The 24,860-nt window shown below is 39.8% G+C and overlaps 1 protein-coding gene across 1 annotated transcript; it reads left to right on the top strand.

Moving 5' to 3' along the window:
• Positions 1 to 5,843: 5,843 nt before the first annotated feature.
• LOC139442988 (succinate dehydrogenase [ubiquinone] iron-sulfur subunit, mitochondrial-like) lies at positions 5,844 to 24,248 on the top strand. The gene is made up of 9 exons (XM_071223917.1): positions 5,844 to 5,938; positions 8,210 to 8,287; positions 10,188 to 10,246; positions 12,108 to 12,251; positions 14,554 to 14,632; positions 15,449 to 15,571; positions 16,268 to 16,377; positions 17,835 to 17,949; positions 22,410 to 24,248. The coding sequence occupies exons 1-9, from the start codon at positions 5,873 to 5,875 to the stop codon at positions 22,488 to 22,490; spliced, it is 855 nt and encodes a 284-aa protein (XP_071080018.1). The 5' UTR covers positions 5,844 to 5,872; the 3' UTR covers positions 22,491 to 24,248.
• The last annotated feature ends 612 nt before the right edge of the window (positions 24,249 to 24,860 follow it).

The raw sequence follows: 24,860 nt of genomic DNA on the forward strand, positions 1-24,860 counted from the left end.
TCTGGCCAGGAAAAAACATTGTACGTGATATCTCGAAAGACTATTACGTAATTACTTTACTTTACATGAATCTTTACAAATGAATATAAGTTTTGAAATAGGCAAATTATACTGAGTCAAATTAAAAACTTCACATTTTTAAAAGTAATCCCATGTATGATATACATCGGACAAATGTATCAGAGAAGGTAATTTTTAATCATTAATGTCCAAAGAAAGATTTTAATTAACGGTGGTAACCATAATTTGTTCCAAGCACCTACGGCATTCGGTAATAACATCAACAGTTTAAATCATAAGTCCCAAGCACGAGAATTTGATGGCACACAAGTCCAGTAGCGTGTATGGCCACCATGTGCGTTGACAACTGCCACACAACGCCTCCGCATGGCCCTTGTGATGCCTGTGAACACATGATTGGGAAGACGAAGCCATTGTTGCTGCAAAATGGTGCCAAGATCTTGCAAATTCTGTGGTTGGTTCTGGAGAGTGTGCAGACTTCTGCCAAGAGCATCCCAGACGTGTTCGATGGGATTGAGGTCGGGAGACCTTGACGGCCAGTCCATGACGTTGACTCCCGCATTCTGAAGGAAATTCCTTGTCAAAATTGCTGTGTGGGGTCTGGCATTGTCGTGTTGGAAGATCAAACCGGGTCCATGTGCTGCCATAAAAGGCAGAAGTTCTGGTGCCAGTACCTGGTCGCGGTAAGCAGCAGCGTTGCCATGGATGACAAGAAGCCTGGAACGTGCATTGCCACAGAAAGCACCCCACACCATGACGCTTCCGCCTCGAAATCTGTCAACTTCCTATACACAACACTGGGCGTAACGTTCATGGCGGCGCCTCCACACCCTCGCCCTACCATCAGCAAATCGAAGATTAAATCGGGATTCATCACTGAAGACGACTTGATTCCAAATCCTCTGAGTCCATCGTAAGTGTGGCTGTGCCCACAATTGACGTTGACATCTGTGTAATTAAGTCAGAATCGTCCCGCAGTATGGCCGTCGTGCTTAAAGGTGAGCAGTTCTCAGACGGTTTCGTACAGTTTGCGCACTCAGTCTGCCCCTAAACAGTTCATTTCTGGTTGATGTAGCCGTCAAAAATCGGTTGCAGAGGTGACGTAAGACAATCTGACGATCCTCTGCATGTGACGTCACACGTGGTCGACCTGGCCGAGGGCGATCAGCGGTTGTACCCGTTTGCTGTAGACGCGTCTGTAAATCATAAACAGTCCGTCGACTACAACCCATCGTCCTTGCGACTTCAGCTACGCACGTTCCCGTCTGTTTAAATACACAATAAGGGCCCACAATGATAACTGGTCAAAATGTTAAAATTTTAGGATTGTGAAGTTTTTAATTTGGTTCAGTATATATCAATTCAGAGAAGTAGTCGTTTAAAAAATTAGCTCTACATACATCATCATCATAAACCGTATCTTTATATATAACAGCTGGAAAGAGAGTATTTGGATTTTTGTTTTTTAGAAAGCGCTTCATCAAGTTTTAGTACCTGGGGAATTATTAATTTTTTCATCTAATGTTTTGCAGTAATTTTGTTCTGCAATTCTAACAAATCTCCAGTAGCGTCACTTGGAAGTTGCATCGTGGTAAATAGTTAGTAAGAGACTGGTATTCCAAGTGACATTCAAGAAAATAACAGTTGAAACACATGATTTAGCCATGACTGAGCATAAAAATGCAATAGCCAAGGTATAATCCAAAAGTAATCGTCCACCACAACAGTAACAGTAGTATACTGCTACAGCAGACGATAGGTTTGAGCCAATCATTTTACTGACATTTTACAGGTCACGTGACTAAAATCTTGTCTACTTCCGGTGCTAATTAAAACTAACAAACCAATACATATTTGAGATTTAAGTTCTGATTTATCTTAGCGCAAATGTCTGTTCAGTGTGATAACACTGACAAACTGTCCAGGCAGCTTAAGACAGAAAGAACCAAATGTCAAACACCACAACCTGTAAACAATCAGTTTAGACCCCTGCCATACAAATTAGACCATCAATGACATATCAGTCAACACAAATTTAAACAAACGGTGTGAAGCTGCCCTATAGTAACATATCTGTCACTAGAATGTGATACTATCGGCAACGTGCCAGATGTATTTATGTTTCTGGCCGCTCTGTGTGGGACTTCTTGGTCACTTCGAGAGGGAAACTGGGAACTGTCTATTATCCAATTAAAAACATGTTTACAGTTGTAGCTCCTCCTATTTTAAGTTGGATATAGGAAGCTTAGTGATCAGTGGTTGCAGGAAGCATAGGAATTGGTCCCTCCTCCCCTTAAGATAGATGGAACCCATATTTTGGTGAATGACTTCTACCCTGTGAGAGAATATTTTGAGGTCACGTGACTTCAATAAACATGTTCTCAGGGGATGGGTTATATTTAGGTATTATTTTGATAAATTGACATATGTGGAAATGGGAAATATATGAAAACATTACATGTTCATATAGGATTTGTAATAAAAGGTTTATATGAGGTAGGTGTAGAGCCAAGGATTTTTCACTTCCTGTGACAGGGGTTGTGACGTCACTATGGGGGCCTTTAGCATTGACTGGTTCCCGGATCCTCCGCTTGGTGACGCTGCTCAGCCAGACAGCATAGTACCTCTGAAAGCTGGTTCCCGGCTCCCTATGCGCGTCGTCAACTTGCGCCAAGCTAGGAGCCGGTACGGGCCAAAATAAAAAAAACACTCAGCGTGTTTATTTGACACTAATGCCAATACAGGGGAGGGACACACCTGTGAGAAGCGTGTCATCTTGCGTTTGCTGTGGTAAACCAAAATCTGATGGCGGGCAATTTTATAGGGTGGAAACTGGACAAACAAAATCAACTGACAGTATCGCTAATCTTTTGGAGCGCTACGGCGGATTAAAAGTGGTTCATGGGTTGAATTCTAAGTGAAGACAGCAAATATAAAAAAAAATGCATTTCTGAAATTCGATAATTTTGTTTGCGTTTGTATATTCCCATAAACCTAAAACAATTAGATCATGCCCTCTAAATGGTTAAAAGTGTGCATACCCCAACTTTTTCGTTTGCAAATACCTCCATAAACTAAATTATTGAAGTCAACTCTGAAATAATCTATGTTCCATTGACATAACATAGAAAGCTATCACGTTTCATGATAGTTGCCAAACTATTGGTACCCATATGTTTATGCTGTATATTTGCTTGAAAATGTAAAGGGCAACTTAATTCTACCATACCACCACAGCACAATGTAACTGTAACGGTCGCTTTTCTAAGATGCGTCGTAAATCACACAGGACAAAGAACATTTAACGTAAATATAATATAAAAAGTATACTGCAATCGTTTGATTCATTATTGATGGCTGATCTTTGAAGATTTTATAGATTTTCGGCAACGAGGTCCATTTACACCTTGTCCATAAAGAAGGCTTACAAAATTCCTAAAAATGTTGTAAAGTAGAGAACCTGCCAGACAGTCATATATGTCCCTCCTCTTCAACCCTCACTTTGAAGTCGAATAAAATTCAAACTGCTCTACGCACATAGATACACTTCACAGTTTTGAATACTGTGGGAAATTCCCTGTTTGGTCTTATCATCCACTGGCATTTTGGGCCAAGCAAAATTACTGAAAATGACCTCTGAAAATTAGGTCCTATAAATAGCCCTAGAATCGTTTAGAATGTCTTGGAAAATACGCAAGCACGAACGACGAAGTGAACTTTCCGAAAAATATTGGATTGTGTTTACAAAATCACGTTTCACATATACCGGTTATGAAATGCCTGCAACATCACGTTAATTTCAAACTCAGCTGCCATTCATACATCCTTGAATTCCTCATACAGAGTAGAATCAGATGACACATGGTCTTTGTCACCAATACAAAGTGTTTAGATGAAATCAAGCAAAATAAATCAGGTGTCAAAACGAACGCTGTGCTCGAAAAACTACAGTTGTTTGAAATGTAAACAAAGCAAAATTCAGATTTTACGCAGTGTAGCATGTTCTCCTTTTTTGAACTAACCATTCGTCTATTCATTGAATAATTGGCTCAATAATTTCAGAATATGCATGGGAAGAGAATCGTATTTATCGGAATTTCTGACTATTTCTGTTGGTCTAAATAAATAATATCACAACAAATAACAGCACACTGATTGTCAGAATGTTTCTGATTACTTACATGTCACATTTATGTATATACGATCCCTGAATCAACGAAAGTCCACTCGAAAAATCCCCCGTACTGTTGACAGTGAACACGCCATTTTGTAAAAGTCGGTCACAGGTAGTGATGTCATACGCCAACATTGTTGTACATATTTGGTAATTTCCTTGAGGTGAAGGTCCTTGAATGAGAGTGAACACGATCATTGTATCATGCTGTTTACAGTTGTAATTATAATGTAGATTTTGCATATCTTTTATACATCTTTTCACACATTTATTTCATGGTTTTTGCTATTCTATTCCAATTTCAATGTTTTCAACAGAAGTTTCATCATTTTAACGTAATCATCCGATAAATATATTGCAACCACACACGGGTCGTACAACACATTTCTATTTTGTCAGAAGAGTCACATCATATATATTACGAGTTATTCCTTAATGGAACACAAACCCACGTAAACATAAACATTTTTGACGTCCTGGAATGGAAAGGCAAAGTTAGGAATATTTTCAATGCGACATTTATATTGTATGCGTGGCTCTACATATGTCGACATATATAAATTTCCAATATGCGTATCTCGTTCAAATACCTGAGAATATTTTATTCGCTCAAAGTTTTCTGACAAGTGTATTATAAATATTTTTCTCGCATAGCACAATTTGGGGGTGTATTTGAAAACCTGCGAAATGTTCATGCAAAGAATACGCTAGACAATATTCACTATTATTTCTTTTACATATTGATATCATGTACGCAAAATATATGAAGAATTGTTTGGGGGAAATTTAATTTCCTACAATTAATTAAAATTTAAAGTTTGAAGGTCTTTCCTGCACCAGATGGTGGCACATCTAACAAAATGACTTAAAGTAGTTTGTGACGTTTGTCAGTGGAGGCTTTTGTAGAAGGGTACGTAGCGCTTCGTCTAAAAAAAGCGACCAATGAAAAATAACATAACATAGTGTATGTTTAATACTTCGAAGGCGCTCACAGCCATTGTCTCATTGGCCTGTACCGGCTCCTAAGTACCTCTGCCCCAGGCCAGCGCCATGTGACGATTCGTCACGTCTTTCACAGTTCATTCAAGATAGTGCATATATGCTTTTCATCCGTTTCATGTTTTACAAATCTACACATTTTCAAAAACAAATGTCAAAGAATGGTTACGGTTCATTAAGAAAGTATCCTAATACGTGAAAATCTACTTGTTTTTGCGTAGTTATCCTTTGTTTACATTGGTTGCACGGCTCCACGTGCTGTCATCGAAGCCCTATGGAGAGCTAGCGATACGGTCACTTTGATGTGTAAATATTTATTGTCATGCAACTCACTGTCGCAGTTGTCGTAGCATATCTATATTATTATGCAAAACAATATGTAAAGCGGCCCCAAAGATTTGCGTTAGTCCGTTCTATACTGATTCCTGAAAAAGCGCGTTTGTTTACAAACAAAGAGAAAAGTCTGGTCACGTGATATGCAAATTAGCCTCTGTCAGTGTTGTTAAGTAACGAAGGTGTCACGGAGTAACAGGCTCCTCACAGCGATGGCCCGTTCGCGGAGATCTCTATACTACCGATAGTGTAACGAAGGTGTCACGCGCTGGGTAGGAGCTTGCCGGAGTAAACGGAAAGGGAGATAACTCACGTTATGAAAGAGGGCTGAGCTCGCACACAGACATGGCTGGCAGAAACCTATTCTCGAGAATTTCGCCTCTTCGGAAGGCCCTTCCCCAGTTGCATCAGGTATTGACATGGGTATCAAACGAATGTCTTTTCGGTTTAAAGAAGTCTTTATTCTGGCAGACGTGGTAAATATTTCACTAAGGCTTCTCGAAACATTGTATGTTGTCACTTTGGTCAGATCGGGAAATGACCTTGGCCTTGTTGTAACTTATGTAAAAAATTCTTTTTGGAATTCAGGTAAATATATGGTTAATTGTTGTCTGTATTTGAGCATGTATCCACGAGTTGGCAGTTTTCGCGAATATAAGACTAATATTGCCATATGAATAACCATCAACAAATTATTTCAAACTTTTCTCTTCATATTTACTTTGAATGACATAAATCTACTCATAAATCTAGATCTATTAGCAAACAAGCATTATTTTTTTTTAAATCCTGTTTTGGACCATGTCAATATTTCCCCCAATTTAGAATCCTAGATAAATCCCTGGCTCATCATGTGTTCAGAAATGCATGCATTAAAGTTTAAACGAAATGATGTACAAAAACGGCATGCATAAACACAATGAAGCTTTTTCAGCGTGCCTACGAAGGAGATAATTCCCGAAAAACTATTACGAGCTAATTTACTTTCTGATCAAAGCCTATATATATTTAGAACAGTTATATACATTCAAACCATTATTTTTTTCTTTTTAGATGTTCACTAATTATGGGAAAAACCCGATAGAGTGGTGAATAGACAAGGGAGAAAATACTGGTTACCCAATGAAAAATATAAGAACCCAATTAAAATAGAAACCCAAGAGTAGCTATTCTTGGCCAAGGACGTCCTACATCCAGGCTTTGTTTTGGTATGTCCAAAGTGCCCACACGTTTAGGGCCTTCTTAGTCACGAGTTTCTTTGTAAGTTTCCTTAATTTTATAATTACGGTACATGATTCACCTGAAGTTAAATGTATTTTGTTTGTGTGGGTTTGTTAAGTTTGATTCAACATATCACCATCGCTATTTGGCCTATTGTGTCATGTCATGTCAATAATTAAATTTTGATTGAATCTATTATAATGTTTTCGTTTGTAATTTAACTCATGTGACATATTATATTTATTCATTTTCATGTTTACTCAAGTCTTACTTTTCATAAGTAGATCTAGGCTATTACTTTCTGCTTTTCAATATATTGAAAAGTCCATTTTCATTACTTTCTGCTTTTCAATATATTGAAAAGTCCATTTTCATTCCTAATAAAGTATAAGCCTCGAAAAATATAATGGCGTAATTTCGTCCATCTTTATTAGCTTTTTTGTCCCGTTACATTTGACTTGAACAATAAGGAATTCATGCATAAATATGTTCTAAAAGTTAAAATCTGTAATATTTAAATGTTTACCGTTACGATTTCACTCAGTTTATGCAGTAATGCGCACCCTTTCCTGTATATAGCAACATGTCAAGTTCTCCTTTCTTCACCCTTGATGTCATTTCATCCGACCAATTGTATTGCTTGTAACATAGCATCTAAAAATAAGTTGTGATGTGTAACATGTGTAATGGAACTACTACATCTATTAATAGACATCAACTCAACTCGATAGCGGATATTTTTGTCAGTTCTGTTGTCGACAGTTTTGTGAAAAAAAAGGTATTTCCATGACTCAACAAATTTCCCCCACACCACGAAACTTCCCCTGTTTTTTCTCAGAATTTTTCATCAGCTTACAGAATTAATACCCACATATATTTTACTTAAAATGAAGCTGAGTGTCAGTACTGAATGCAAATGACAATTCACAATTTCCATGCAATCAGTCCAAACCACCACACCTTATTCATATGATTCCCATCAAAAGAGACCGCCTCCGTGGTCTAGTGGTAGAGCGTCCGCCCGGAGAGCAGAAGGTATGGGGTTCGATCCCCGACCGCGTCATACCAAAAGACGTTAAAAGATGGTACTTATTGTTACCCTGTCTGGCGCTCTGCATTAAGGGGCTAAAACAAGGACTGGTCGGCTCGGAGTCAGTATACTGTGTCTGAGTGGGGTATTCATGTTAAACTGCGGCATGGTATCTCAGTGAGCTAGCACTATAAATCGGCATCAGTCCGGACTAGTACAAGCAGCCACACACAAACACACACACGTACATGCACGTCGCTAATAAGTGCAACAATCTTGGACGCGAAGTTAAACCCCATTTCACCTCACCTCACCCATCAAAAGATAAACGATATGTTAAAAATTGATGACACAGCTGTCTGATTAGGTCAGTTTAATGGAAACACCGAAGTCTAGTCCATGAATATTCCCCCTTGTTTTTGTTGTTTCAGACAAGGCTGGCCCAGACTGCTGCAGCTGCGGCCCCACAACTCAGCCCCAAGATAAAGAAGTTTCAAATCTACAGATGGGTACGGATCACATGGCGTATTGACTCCAGAGAAATCATGTTCACTTTATTGACAAGTATTTCACCCCTCCTTAATCATGCTCATCCTTCAAATTGTTGTATCACTGAATAAAGGTGATTTCGTGTACATATGGTATTCTGGGTTAAGATGATGATTCAATCTTGTTATGAAAAAGACTGTAGATACTTAAAACATGTAAAAACTACCAGTTGTCAGCAATAGAAACAAACATGTATAGTCCACTAGTCCTTATAATGGTAACATAAAGCAAACCCCTTAAAAACGAGACCGCCTCCGCGGTCTAGTGGTAGAGCGTCTGCCCGGAGAGCGGAAGGTCAGGGGTTCGATCATACCATCGTGTCAAACCAAAAGATGTTAAAAGATGGTACTTGTTGTTACCCTGTCTTGCGCTCAGCATTAAAGGGCTAAAACAAGGACTGGTGGGCTCGGAGTCAGTATACTGTGTCTGAGTGGATATTCATCGGCATCAGTCAGGACTAGTACAAGCAGCCACACAAACACACACACGTACATGCACGTCGCTATATAAGTGCAACAATCTTGGATGTGACGTTAAACCCCATTTCACCTCACCTCACCACCATAAAAATGAGAAATTTCTACCAGCCCTTATGATACAATGTACTTGACTATTGGGCATTTGTCAAGGACTATAGGACTAGTGCTAATTTCTAGCGCTGAGTTGTCAGAAATAGGATACAATGTGTGAAGCCCATTTCTGGTGTCCCCCGCCGTGATATTGCTGGAATATTGCTAAAAGCGGCGTAAAACCATACTCACTCACTCACTCACTCACTCAGAAATAGGAAAGTATACAAGCAATGAGATCTATGCCATTCAGCAGTTATTTTGAACCCTAGTTATGGCCTTTAATCAGCTAATTTCGGCAGATAAACAATCAGTAAACATGTCCTATGATCTATCGATGCACCACTAGTACATGTCATTCTTCAGTTGGGGGTGTTAAAGCTTTCAAGTGACCTTCATTGAAGGTCAAGGCCATTGGAATGGTCCTTTGTAAAGTATTTCTGCTTCTTCATCTACTAACCCAACTCCATACACACTGCCATATATTGGATGAACATGTTTATAAGACAGAGCTCCAGATAAGCTTTTGGTGTAGTGGGTATTTTACCCATACATTTTATAATCATGGGGTATCAGTAATTCTATCTGGGTATTCAAATTTCTGTTACCCACTAGTTTTTACACATGTGGGTATTTAAGTTAAATAATTAAAAACTATATTCATCAAGTCCCTGCTAACTTGCGTCGTGTGGGTTCGAGAGCTTTATAGGACTAAAAAATACCATGATACTTCCACAAGAAAGTGTGATGGCAAAAGATCATGATGTAACTGTCATCGTGGAGTTTGGCAAGGTTGACAGAATGCCCGTTTATAATTTCAAAATAAGTTGCTAATTTGCTAATCGAATACGCAGGGTTACTTCACAATATTTTGATGATACACACAAGTTTTATTTTTGTAGCGTATTTGTAATGTTCGTTGCGTATTTGATACGCTTGGATTTTATTTTACTGCGTATTTCTGCATTTCTGCTGCGTATTGTACGCAGATACGCAGCTTATCTGGAGCTCTGGTACAGTAAGCATCACCATTTTATTACTGTGCAGGACCCTCTGATTTGATTTAAATTAAAGTTTTGTAAGGCAAGGTAAAACCAAGCTGCCGTAACAGGATAGTAATAATTTCACAGGAATTTGAATTTCCACACCCAACATCCCCTCAACACCCAACAAATCTTTGTTCAAAATGTAATGGCATCAGAAGATTAACTGCAAGTTACTAAGACATGATCGGTCAGTGAAGTGGATCTTAAGTTAATTAGACAAGTCACACACTGCTTTTGTGTTGCAGGACCCTGACAAGACTGGTGACAAACCCCGTGTTCAGACCTATGAAGTGGACTTGAATCAGTAAGTACGACATCTCAGTGTACTAGTTTCTACAGTCCATGAAGAGGGGCACAGGTTGCCCAGTCGTCTAAGGTGCCGCGATTCACTGTTCAGAGTTGCATGCCTTGGGCACGCCAGGAACTTATGATTGTGGGTTCGAATTCCGGTTCGCCTGATTATGTTTCTAGGTTTGTCAGCACCATACCCGTGCTCGTGGGTTTCACCGAATTGGTAAACGTCCAAGACCTGCATCACTTCAGGCTTACCTCCCACATTAAGCTGGAATACTGTTAAAAGCGGCGTTAAACCCAACTCACTCACTCACTTCAGATTGTGTAAAAAAAACTTTTAAGAACTAGTAAATTTTATACTTTCAGTTTTTTTTAAACCTTCTCAAAGAAAGCAATGTGGTCAAGAACTGAACATTTCTGATTTTGGAAAATTGTTTCAGACATATATAGAGATCACAGTGATCCTGCTGGGACTTTGTGGTGGTCGTAATCAGGATGAGAAATTTCCTCTGACTTCTAGGCATCATCATATTGTGCTACATCTTGTGATATATGACATGGATGTTTGTTACTGTTCATATAAACTATATCAATATGATATCAGACACTTTACTTGATGGCTTAAAATTTCACTTCATATACATTCAGCTCATTTTGAATACCATATTTTCTTGAGTATAGTGTGCACTTTTTTCCAAAAAACACAGCTGTGGAGAAGGGGATGCGCATTATACACGAATTAATGAGTTTTGATGTTTTTTCCCCCATGGAAAGACATTACCGTGAGCACGTAACACAGGAAATACCATGTCAACAAATCCATACTGAAGTTCTCAAATTAATCATGTAATTACACTGTCTGGCTATAAAAAGTGTTCTTTGTATATCTGGACTTATGTTTGTAACTTATTTTATTAATTTTATTCAAAATTCCTTTTAATTTCGGCAAAATCATGTGTGAAGTGATCCGAAGATCGCACAACTCACCGTTATAAACAGCAATCACAGTCAGATTACCGCTATTGACACCTTGAAACGAACTTTAGTTGACAGAGAATGGATACATATATCATAAATGCCATACTGTGACTCGTTTAAAGTCATATTTGTTTTTGTTGGACGATTCTATGTCAACATGTAATTCTCACGATCACGTGCACGGGAGCCTAGACGAAATTTGTTTTCTTCAAAATATTGAATCCACTAGAGTGGGGTGCGCATTATACATGGGTGCGCACTATACTCAAGAAAATACGGTATACCTCGTGAACTGCAGTGTTGTATTTTTCTCATTTCTCTTCAGTGAACTGCCATTTGAAATGTAGGAGATACCAAGTGTGAGTTTGCTCACAGTGTATGTAAATGTCAAGATAGTTTGACCTATTTGTTTTACTCTATTGTAACAAAGGCTGCATCAAGGTATATATTCGCAAACAGGGTAAAGTTGAAAGTATTCTATCATGTTCTCTGGAATCTGGGACCCGTGAAGATTCCGGGGGAGAATAGGTCTTCAGCAACCCATGCTTGCCGTAAAAGGTGACTATGCTTGTCGTAAAACGGGATCGGGTGGTCAGGCTCGCTGACTTGGTTGATGCATGTCATCGATCCCAAATGCGTGGATCGATGCTCCTGATATTAATCACTGGATTGTTTGGTCCAGACTCGATTATTTACAGACCGCCGTCATATAGCTGGAATATTGCTGAGTGCGGCGTTAAACAACAAACAAACAAACAAATCTGGAATCTGGAATTTGAGGAAATGTTGGTCCACAGTTGTCTTTACAATTTTTCATTTCATGACATTAGCATGAAAACAATGTTTGAAATGTATTCTTTTTCTTTGTAATCATAGTTGTTGTCTGTTTTCAGATGTGGTCCAATGGTTCTTGATGCTTTGATTAAGATAAAGAATGAGATGGATCCAACCTTGACATTCAGAAGATCCTGCAGAGAAGGCATCTGTGGGTCATGTGCTATGAACATTGAAGGCACAAACACCCTCGCATGCATAATGTAAGTGCTTCTGCTTAACATGTTCTTTTAGTGGAAGGGGCGGTCGGGTAGCCTAGTGGTTAAAGCGTTTGCTCATCACGCCCAAGACCCGGGTTCGATTCCCGACATCGGTGCAATGTGTGAAGCCCATTTCTGGTGTCCCCCGTCGTGATAATGCTGGAATATTGCTAAAAGCGGCGTAAAACCATTCTCACTCACTCACTCACTCACTCTTGTAGTGGGGTCTTTTTAGTATTGTTGGCAGTCACATGTAAGTGGGTATGCGTTATGGTTTTGTCTGAATTTGACAACCACCACTGCACAGGTCTATCCTAGTCTATCTTACAGACCCTGATACATTTATATCAACTACAGCCCATGCAAGTCTATAATGTTTGGCAAGTCTAGATTACTGCAGTATCTGAAAATGAAGAGAGTCACTGGGCTCCCTTTTTATTAGATTTTTATTAAGATAACTGAATAACTGTTTTTTTCTGTACGATATGTTCATTTCAGAGACTATATGTTAGTCTAAGGTCTATCCTTTCAGGTATATCTCTTTTATAGCCTTTAGAAATGTTATGACAGTCATGTCATGGGTCAAGGCCACCCCCAATGTCATAAAGGTTTTAACAATAACTGACGAAGCATATTGATAACTCAAGAAGCATTTACTGAATAAGGAAGAGAATTTATGGATGTCAACTTCCTAATTATGAGGACCACAACTTTTCGGAGTATATGCTTACTCCCTCATCATTTACTGAATGTCAATGAAAATTGGTAGATGTCATCTGTTAGGTTCGGGCTGTGATGCAAAGAGGCTGTGTGTGAACTCCATTTAAGGTCTATGTCAGAGGGAAGGTTATTGGTTTGGTATGTTTTCACTGAAATGCCCTTTTCTTCACATTTTTTTTCAAGTAGTAATGTGGAATTTCACATTTGAAACTCTTTCTGCTTTGTCAGGGATATCATATCATGAATATCTCCTCGTGACCCAGGGAAATCATTTGGCACAATGACTATCACGTTAACATGTTAAGAGTCAAGGTCATAGACTGATAAAAATGTTTTACTTCCTAAATCAAGTAGGTTTTCCTGTAGGTCAACGGGACTCGGTACATGTCATATCAAATGGTTGGTCCCCTATATGCTGGATAGCCCTTGGGAAAGTTCTTGACATACTTGAAGGTCAAATTCACTCTCAAGGTCATTTATTAGTCAATAACTGAAGATGTTTTCTCTGTAATACTAATAGGATTAATTTGGCACATATCCTCCTCCAGGTGGGGTTTTGGGTTTGAGTGTCACCTCATGTGGTAAATTCAAACTATTTTTTATCTCATGCTGCATTACTATCTCAATACTTCTAGGACGTGTCTCAGCGGAGCTCTTCCATTTGGATAATTTTAGACCTTCAGCTTTGGATATAATTCTAAATTTTATCTGCAATGGATGATGTGTTCTCTTCATATTACTTTCACTAAGTTGTGTAGTTTCATGTGGGTTATTTTGGTGTAAAAAGACTTTGTCTTTTTTTCCTGCTGTGTGCTCGTTGATTCCCACCATTTTGAATTTGTGTTACAATTGTTTGTCTGCAAGGGTAGTCAAATTGTTTACAATTCTCAGCTAGATATGTATAACATATTCATATTTTTTTTTAAATACTAGTAGCTTTGGCATTACATAGAGTTTGAGTGTATCAATATTTGTACACACTTTCAACTCGTAAAAATATCTGCCCATAGAATATTGTTTAATTCCATGGCAATCTTCTAACCCCGTCTCATCAACAATTCTCTATTTTGCGTAACTAATGCTTACGTTGTTTGGCATGCACACAGACATACAAAGGATGACAGGCTTGTCAAGGCCAACTACCCTTAAGGTACAAGATACCAGTTTTACGTTCATAGAAACGACCAAAATCAGAGCAAAGCTCTTTGTTTCTTTGATCTTTTGTATCAACCTAGGAAGTAGTACAGGTGTCATCTTAATGTGGGAGGAAAACCCGAAGTGATGAAGGTCTCAGACGTTTACCACTTCGTTGAAACCCACGAACACGGGTATGGTGCTGACAAACCTAGAAACATAATCTGGGTGAACCAGGATTCGAACCCACAATCATAGGTTTCTGCACAGCGAATCGTGGCGCCTTAGATGACTGGGCCACCCGTGCCCCCTGTAGGAAGTGTTTGCTGACTTATTAGCAATCTGATATGCAGATAATCCGATGACATCATGTAGTAGGATGTTTACTTTGCTCAAGACGATTCTGTTCATGCTTGTCAATATGGTCATTTTTGGACTTTCTATTTTCCAGTAAGACCGACACAAACCTGAGTAAAACCTGCAAGATATATCCCCTGCCACACATGTATGTTATCAAGGATCTCGTCCCTGTAAGTTTATCATCCTGCTACTGTTCCTAACAAATTGAATTGTTTGTATAACAGATATGTTTGATGTGACTAATATATATACGGGCCCTCAATGTGCTGGCGTTTATGTTGTATCTTTGTTTGTGTTTATGTTTACTACTTAGAATATTATTCTGACGGTTAACAAAACAGTTTCAAAGCATAATTATTGTCAATTACTATAGATACCGTATTCGACGTAATAAGCGCCCCACTCTAATAAGCGTCAACGGCGATATTTGCTGATGTATTGGCAAGTGAACAAGCCCTATTAGCATCCCTTCCGATTGATCAATGTACACAGGACTTATTTATTCAGTATAATATGCAAACGTGTGTTATATGCACCCTTATTTATGGGCAAATTCTGGAAAAATATATCTGTCATATATAAACATTTCAGGCTGTCAGCATAAACCACGAAATTTATCTTTCAACTATGTTTTTTTTCACCAAAATAATATTCTTATAAGAGCCCCCTATTTCTAAATTTGAGAGCACCCTGGGGGCTTATTATGTGGAATGCGGTAGGCTGAATCATCATTTACTGCCCTGCTGGGGGGACAGCCTTTAACCAGCAACACAATCCATCTGCTAACAAAACATCACCTGTAATATACCTTGTCTGGTTACATTTGGGTTTACGCCATGATATACATGTACCTGGAATACTGTTCAAAGCAGTGCTAAAACCCCACCCAGGGTGTTTATAGCTGGAAGACAATATGTCACTGCTTGTAACTTGTATTTGATTGTGTTAATGTTCCTGAAGGTTGATAAGGTTGTTTATGTACGTAGGACATGAGCAACTTCTATGCCCAGTATCGCTCCATTGAACCGTACCTTCAGAAGAAGAATGAGACAGAGGCAGATGTGGGGAAGGAGCAGCATCTTCAGAGTGTGGCTGACCGGGCTAAGCTGGTGAGTTGCTTGTGGCAGAAGTAGGGTGTTCCATGCAGCAACAAGTAAACCTTGTGTTGTAGGAGCAATGAAACTTTAAGTAAGTGTTCTTACTCTCATTTTTCCAGGGGGGGATACAGAGGGAGGGGGCCGGGGAGTGCACCTCCCCTTTTTATTTCGAAAAAAATCTTTATTTCTGTATAAATTACCACCAAAGACAATAAATAGATCTTAATTGTGCACCCCCCCTTTTCAAAAAAGCTGTATCCGCCCATGTAATGATTGTTGTTACATTTACCTGGCTTCCTGACTGGTATGTATAGGATAAAACATGCCTCCGAGGTTTTGGTTAAAAATGTGAAACTGTGAGCGAGGGAAATGCCCAAGGGCTGAAGGCTCTAAACATCGACATACAGTGTAAAACCTAGGAATTACAATTGAAATGTATTCATCAGGTCCTGGGCATTCCCTTGGAACGTCCCGGGCAATGTTGATATTACCAGCTGTTTTTACTAATTTTCCATTTTTTTATGAATTTTTCAAACCCGAACCCTATCCATTATTTAATTTGAAACTACTGAGACACTAGGCGGGTCGGGGGTATTAGTGAGCCACGCTCACTTTTGCCCTTGTTTAGTTTGGTAATTCCTCTTATTCACCGATAGCACTTTTACTTGCGTATGTTGTTGGTCTTGAAGCTGGTGGCATGTGTTCCAGGATGGACTGTATGAGTGTATACTGTGTGCGTGCTGCTCCACCTCCTGCCCCAGCTACTGGTGGAACTCGGACAAGTACCTGGGACCTGCTGTCCTCATGCAGGCTTACAGGTACATCATACACCAATCTCAGGACACCAGGTCCTCATGCAGGCTTACAGGTACATCATACACCAATCTCAGGACACCAGGTCCTCATGCAGGCTTACAGGTACATCATACACCAATCTCGGGACACCAGGTCCTCATGCAGGCTAACAGGTACATCATACACCAATCTCAGGACACCAGGTCCTCATGCAGGCTTACAGGTACATCATACACCTATCTCAGGACACCAGGTCCTCATGCAGGCTAACAGGTACATCATACACCAATCTCAGGACACCAGGTCCTCATGCAGGCTTACAGGTACATCATACACCAATCTCAGGACACCAGGTCCTCATGCAGGCTTACAGGTACATCATACACCAATCTCAGGACACCAGGTCCTCATGCAGGCTTACAGGTACATCATACACCAATCTCAGGACACCAGGTCCTCATGCAGGCTTACAGGTACATCATACACCAATCTCAGGACACCAGGTCCTCATGCAGGCTTACAGGTACATCATATACCAATCTCAGGACACCAGGTCCTCATGCAGGCTTACAGGTACATCATACACCAATCTCAGGACACCAGGTCCTCATGCAGCCTTACAGGTACATCATACACCAATCTCAGGACACCAGGTCCTAATGCAGGCTTACAGGTACATCATACACCAATCTCAGGACACCAGGTCCTCATGCAGCCTTACAGGTACATCATACACCTATCTCAGGACACCAGGTCCTAATGCAGGCTTACAAGTACATCATACACCAATCTCAGGACACCAGGTCCTCATGCAGGCTTACAGGTACATCATACACCAATCTCAGGACACCAGTTCCTCATGCAGGCTAACAGGTACATCATACACCAATCTCAGGACACAAGGGCAAGATGGCAATTACAGTCCGTTTGATTCCATCTGAGACCGATGAATTGCCCACTAACTCAAAATCTAATAATTGCAACAAAACCAAAATGTGCACAGCGACATTGATTGGACAGGCCAACTCTGGGGGTTTGTCCCATAATTTTGGACATCCGAATAAAAAAATTGTTTAACAAACGATCATCATTTTGTTGACATTTTTCGCCATTCCATACCAGGGAGGACCAGTCACTCATAGAACAGCCAGGTGGGCAAGTTTCATCTGCAAAAGTAATGTAAGGCTTGCTGAGCAAACCATATGCGATATAAAAAATATCTAGGAATTTACTAGAACAGTGTTGTGGTCCTTGCTTTTCTTAAATTTTGTCTTTCCCCTGAAATCCATAGTCCAATTCAGTCTGTATTAAGTCAAAACTTATTTGAATTAAATTGCTATCAAATTGCTTTCGTTAAAAGCATTGGTGAAAAGTGTTTGCATTAGCAAAAGGACATGTCACAAAGTTATTCCAATTATGAAGGGATGTCAGATATGGCTTAGAGATGGAGTCAGTATGATTAGTTAACTTTGTTGTGCAGGTGGATGATTGATTCTCGTGATGACTTCACTGATGAAAGGCTGGCCCGGATGGAGGACAAGTTCTCTGTTTACAGATGCCACACTATTATGAACTGCACCAAAACTTGCCCAAAGGTATAGTTCTGCACCTGATCGCCTTCATGTATATTGTACATCAGGAATTTTAACAGGCTACCTGCACCTGTCATGTATTTTTATTTCATGACCTGTTTGTCTAGGGTCAGCGCCATCATCTTCACCTCAGAAACAATTGGATCAATGAAACTGAAAATTTACATATTTGTTCCTATCACTGGTGATTCCACAATTTGTTCAAGAGGGACCTCCCCTGATATTGCTGGAATATTGCTAAAAGCGGCGTAAAACCATACTCACTCACTCAATTGTTCAGGAGGGTTGCAACCGATTTTCAATATAGCCACCTTAACACCTTATTGAAAACCCTCGTTGTAGATATTACTCAGATATTTTACTATTAAAAATGGCCTGAAATTTGGTGTGTATGTGGTTAGTTGTGGGGCTAAACATATATTTGTTCTATTTTTCATGATATTTGAGGTGCGGTCGGGTAGCCTAGTTGTTAAAGCGTTCGCTCGTCACGCTGAAGACCCAGATTCGATTCCCGACATGGGTACAATGTGTGAAGCCCATTTCTGGTGACCTCCGCCATGATATTGCTGGAATATTGCTAAAAGCGGCGTAAAATCAGACTCACTCTCTCACATGATATTTGAAAGTTTGATGTTGATTGAACCATGCTACTAAATTCTCTCAAAATACATTTCTGCACACTGTATACATCCTCTCTTTATAAACCACTCGACCAATAAAGTTTAAACTTCACAAGTTTGTTCTCCGCAATAATGTCACCGGAATTTGTTCAAGAGGTTTCAAAAAAAAAAAAATTCAATATGGCGGCTATGGCAACGTATCGAAAAATCGATTTTTGGTCATTTTTGTTCTGAATGTAATGAAATTTAGTAAATGTTTAGTTAATAGTGGGACTCCACAATTATGTTCAATTTTTTTGCAATTATTAATTTTGACCTTATGACATGTATTCTTTCAAAATGCGTACCCTATTGCTGGTTGTAAAAGTCAACCAATTTGGGCAGCCTGTTTGCCGTGGGCTCAATCTCATTAAAATCAGACCTTAGTTCTTGCTATCGCTAAACAAAGATCTGAGGACATCCCATTATGGATCACGTCAGAATGACCTTTCATCCACCAATCAAAGCATTGCTTACCAGATCATGAAAGTGAAAGTCGGAATTTGTTTTCTAATCAGGAAACCTCGGAAACATTAATACGGGATATTCCGAACGACAGTTTTGGCCCGTACGACTGATTCTGTCAAAATTATTGTCTGTCTGTCGCTTCCGTGGGATAAACATTTGAACGTAGGAGGCATTGCACAGTATGTGGGAAGTACTGCCATACAATCGCAAACATATATTAGACTTTCCGGAATGTTCGTTTGTTCAGTTTTCAAAATTTTAATCGAGAACTCTGTCAACATATTTTTCAAGCGTAGTCTGAAATGGAAGTAGCCAGGTTGAAACGAGTGCCGTAAAGCTCGAGAAAGCTGCTTTCTCATGGCTGATATCGTCTTCTTGTTATTCGTTTCAGTGGTCGGTCAAAGTTCACGAATTGCTATGGGCTGCTACCCTGTGTTGGCAGAGGACGGGGGTCTGGGGGTTGAGGGCGACGGAGCCAGCAATAGTGCTCCTTAGTCCAACACACCACTTCGACCCTAACTTTGCCTAGACGGGCGGTAGAATGGGCCCGATTCTATCAATCGGCTGGTCATGTCATGCCCTGTGCACACAATATTTCGCACAAACTTTTGATATATAAAAATATATTCATTCTTAATGTCTATTGTAAATGTATATGAATCTATAAACATGCTTAGAGCCCTATGCCCAGAAGGTGGTGGCTCATGGGGTAATCTGGTGATGCTGACCTCCGAATTCTGTAAGGCTCCAATTAATTGTCATGGACCGAACCAGCTTGACCCTTAATTTGGTACATAGCTATAGCTTTTCGCATCAAATTTGCTGGAGTATACCTCCCTTTATCCTTGGTCTTTGCAGCTTGAAAATCCACTGCAGCATAAGACTGTCCTTGTTGACACTCAATGGTGGGTGGGGAAAAGGGGTGCAGAATTATTTTCCTTGCGACATGACTTCCCAACACCCTGGTTCAAAAAGACGACTCATCAAATCTGATGAAACTACTACGCCCATTCGATCTATTGGCCTTGATAATTAATGCTTTGGACAAAGAACCCATAAAATTGAACCCATTTGCAATCTCCAAAGGTATCACTGGTATCTGCGGAGAGGTTACAAATGTCACCAAGCTTCGTTCAGGCTCTCTCCTTGAAGAATGTGCACGGAGACAGCAATCTGTCAATCTTCTCAATCTGAAAGAGTTTGTCAATATTAAGGTTGCTGGCTCAGTGCACAAGACACTGAACTCGTGTAAGGGCATTGTCCGTGACAGAGCTCGCTGTCTGTCCGGCATATCTGAAGATGAAATTCTCAAGGAACTTGACCAACAGTCCATCACAGCTGTCAAACGAGTCACCTTAAAGAAGGTTTGTGTGGTTGTACAGACTAACACCTACCTCTTCACTTTCGCCCGAATGTCTATCCCTCTATCGGTCAAAGCTGGTTATTGTAGCATTAGAGTGGAGGTGAATATCCCCCCTCCACTCGGCTGCTACACTTGCCAAATGTTTGGACATGGATCCAAGCCCTGCCATCCAGGTCCTGAAACTACTACCTCTATTGACTTCCAGATTGATCTGATATGGGTCAAGTCTGTCCAGCCACGTCCTACTGCTTCACTCCATAAACCAGCTGTGACACCTTCGTCTGTGACTCCTCCAATACAAAAAAACTGTAAAAAATGTTGTGTCTCGGACTCCTAAACCAACACCTGAACCAGAACCAGAAATTGCTAAACTTACAAACAGGGAAAAGAAATTATTGAAAAAGAAGCAGCAAAAACCACAGCTGCAAACACAAAAGGCCACCTCTCCTTAAGAGGTTCCAGTAGAGGTCCATAACTCCTTTGATCCTCTGGACATGGAGGTAACTTCATGTCCACATGATACCGATAGGAGTACTACAAAGTCTTCCTCATGTTTGCATGACATTTCACCTGTGGAAGCACATTATACAATGGAATTGCAGAGGTCTTAAGAATTTTAATGAACTACATCTTAAACTGTCTGCTCTTTGTCTACAAGAGACATATCTAAAAAACCACAGAACTATTTGATATCCGTCCGTAGTTCTTACCACTTGTTTTCCCCTCCTGGTGATAAAGCTACAGACGGTTCTTCTATCCTGGTGAAGCAGAGCATAATCCATAGCCATGTTCCACTCAACACTACTCTACAAGCTGTTGCTGTTCGTGTTACTTTAACATAGTGTTTAGTAAACACTGTTTACTCTGAGTTCACTGTATCTTCCACCTCAACTATCCGTCAATCAGATCTTCAGACTTTGTACGATCATTTCTTGAAGCCCTGTATCATCATGGGCAACTATAACAGTCATGTTCCCCTATGGGGGAGTACTGACACAAATAATAAGGGAAAAGTCCTTGAAGATTTTATCTCGAACAATGATTTATGCATCAGTGATGGTAATAATACACATCTTCATCCTGCCCCTGGCACATACTCTGCCCTTGACTTGTCACTGACTGAATCAAACATTTTAAATGAATTCGATTGGTCGGTCCATGATGATTTTCCAACATTATTAAATAATGTCCTAACTGTTGATCATGTCCGGTAAAAATTTAAGAATGTCCGGACAATACTTTTTAAAATGTCCGGTAAGCAATATTTTAAACCGGACATTTGAGATTCCCAATCGGACATGTCCAGCGCATATGACGGTTTCCGGACCCCTGCATTATTTACAAATATTAATCTGTCTGACGAACCACCTTCAACAAGGTGGAACTTTACAAAGGCCAATTGGTCTTTATTCCAAAAACTATGTTCTGAAAAACTAAAACCTGACAGTTTCAGGAATGTTCCTGATCCTATACAACTTTTTTTCTGATAAAAAAAAAGAAAAAATAGGTAGAAAGCTGAGCAATATTTCTGCTAACATCCCACTGTCCACATCTTGAATAACGTTAAAATCACAGGCGCCAAAGCAAGATGTGCCTTTAAACAGAATAAACGTCAATCCTGGAAGAACTTGTATGTCTCAAAAATCGATTCACGCACACCCATGTCCAAGGTGTATCGAATGTTAACCTTGCGTTTCCCAGACTGCGTTAACCCGTCTGTAGAGACTAATAGTCTTCAACAATGAAGTCGCAACTAGGCATGTCCCAAACCGCATATATCATTGTAAAATTATATCTTGAATGTTTTACCCTGCAGTTGCATATGGTTATGGAATTTTCTTGATACTATATTATGTCAAAACCAGTTATTTCTTTGCGTAGTATTGTTTACCCGTATGATCATTAATGTAATGTTGTTAATATTCCAGAAAAATTCAGGCCAGCAACAGAGCATTGTTTTTCTATGTTTCCAGGGTCTGAATCCAGGTCAGGCAATTGGAGAGATGAAGAAAATGCTTCTGTCCTACAACAAGACTACTGCAGCTCATGCATGATGAGAGGAACACGAGAGAAGCAGATGTCACCAGCATAACTTAGCAATGTTCTTGTTGCCAGGGAATCTTCAAGCAACCATCCTAGTACTTTCATGCCCTTCCTTCAATACCATTGTATAGTCTGGAAGGTAATTTAAGTTACCGACGTTTACTACAATATCTGAAAAACTATCGGACCTACTCCAGTCAAAGTTGGTATGAGATTATGAAACAGTCATACATAACTGGATATTACATTTAAAGACAATCGGTGCATGAATAAAAAATCTGTCTACTTAGCTATCACTATATTTCATCAACAACCAGACCTGCTTGTCACGGGGGGAACGAGCATTCATTGAAACAGCCATCTGCATAATGCTACCCCTGCGTCACAGGGCCATATGACACGAATCACGCACGTTGAGAAGCCCAACGCTAACACTGTATTCGTGCATGCGTGATTCCTGTGCACCCTTTCGAGTTGAGTTGATTGGTTCAACTGTGACATATGGCCCTGTGAAACGTCGGTAACTTAAATTACCTTCCAGACTATGGCTATGGCGGTGTAGCAACAGGGCAGTGTATTAAAATCAGACATACTTTGCAGGTTGATTTCAGTGGTATTGAGGTGTTTTTTGGCAATGATGTTATTTCAAGGTATTTACAACACTGGTGTGAACATATTTATTTGCATTTATTTTGTGTATATGCACAAACGTTTGAGGCCAGTGATATTCTGCTGCCTCTGATTAATGGTGATTATTGTCTGTATGTTTCTGTTGTTGAATTATTCCTGTGTTTCAGATTGTCATCACAGATCAGACTGACATTTGCCCCCCAGTTATCCCTGTATGGTTATGTTGACTTCCACTAAATCCTTTAGACATGTGGCCCAGTCGTCTAAAGCGCCGCGATTCGCTGTGCAGAGTTGCGTCCCTTGGGCACGCCAGAAACCTATGATTGTGGGTTCGAATCCCTGGTTCGCCCCGATTATGTTTCTAGGTTTGTCAGCACCAGACCCGTGCTCGTGGGTTTCAACGAAGTGGTAAACGTCTGAGACCTGCATCACTTCGGGCTTTCCTCCCACATTAAGCTGACACGCCGCGATATGAATGGAATACTGTGTTAAAAGCGGCGTTAAACCCAACTCACTCACTCATGTGTGCAGCTCCATCTGACAGGGGCACAAGGCCGCAGCCAAGGTTAACTGTTAAGTTGAACATCAAGTAAATGTTGTTTTAGGATTGTGAATAAAACTGACATTTTACTATAATCTATGAAAGAATTTTATTTTCAGAACCAAACATTTATCAATGGTGGACTTTTATTCATCTGAAATACGTAAATGTCACAAAATGTCTGGAGGAACTGGCACAGGTGTTGACACTGGAATGGAACTAGTTTGTCGTTTGCACTCTTTGTTCAGTAGGATCCCCAGGTGTGTAAGGGAGGTTGTGAATGCAGGGGAGCACTCACTACTTGGAGCAGTGACATTCCTGCAGTTACAGCTGATATTGCTTTATATTGTATTCACGATCCCTGTGTACACATTGGCCTGCCACCAAATGCAGTGGATTTGTTTCTATTATATGTCAAAACGTTTCCAGATGTTCTTACCTTGTTTTACATGGTGGTCTGGTATGATTGAACAGTGTTTCATTAACTGTTGGACTGTTTGGATCATGAACAATGAATTTTACACACAACACTTGTTTTTGATTATTGTTTAACTGTATATATGTATTTGTGGTGAATTAAACTCTGCAAATGCTTAAATTTTGGTTCGGTTATTAGTGGTCTGTTCTACTTACTCTATTGGACAGTGGCAGTGAAGGTGCGTCATCCATCGTTCCATCACAGATAGACTTTCTTTAACTTTGCATGGATGATCCTAGCAGTGTCTCTTCTCAAAGTTGCTTACAGATCCAATCAAAAAACATGGCAGTCGTAATGAAACTTCACATTTCTTACTGTGACAAGTTTACATGTATCATTATGAAAAATGTCTCTTATTTAATGATATATTCGACATATCATCTATATTGGTTTCTGTTGAATACTTATCTCCTTATTTAATGATATATTCGACATATCATCTATATTGGTTTCTGTTGAATACTTATCTCCTTATTTAATGATATATTCGATAAATCACCTATATTGGTTTCTGTTGAATACTTATCTCCTTATTTAATGATATATTCGACATATCATCTATATTGGTTTCTGTTGAATACTTATCTCCGTCTGTGGACCCGTGAAGATCCTGGATAGAATAGGTCTTCAGCAACCCATGCTTGCCGTAAAAGGCGACTATGCTTGTTAAAGGCGACTAACGGGATCGGGTGGTCGGGCTCGCTGACTTGGTTGATGCACGCCATCGATCCC

This window comes from Haliotis cracherodii, unplaced genomic scaffold (genome assembly GCF_022045235.1).
Source record: "Haliotis cracherodii isolate W230 unplaced genomic scaffold, xgHalCrac1.p SCAF_5, whole genome shotgun sequence".
Taxonomy (NCBI): Eukaryota; Metazoa; Mollusca; class Gastropoda; order Lepetellida; family Haliotidae; genus Haliotis; species Haliotis cracherodii.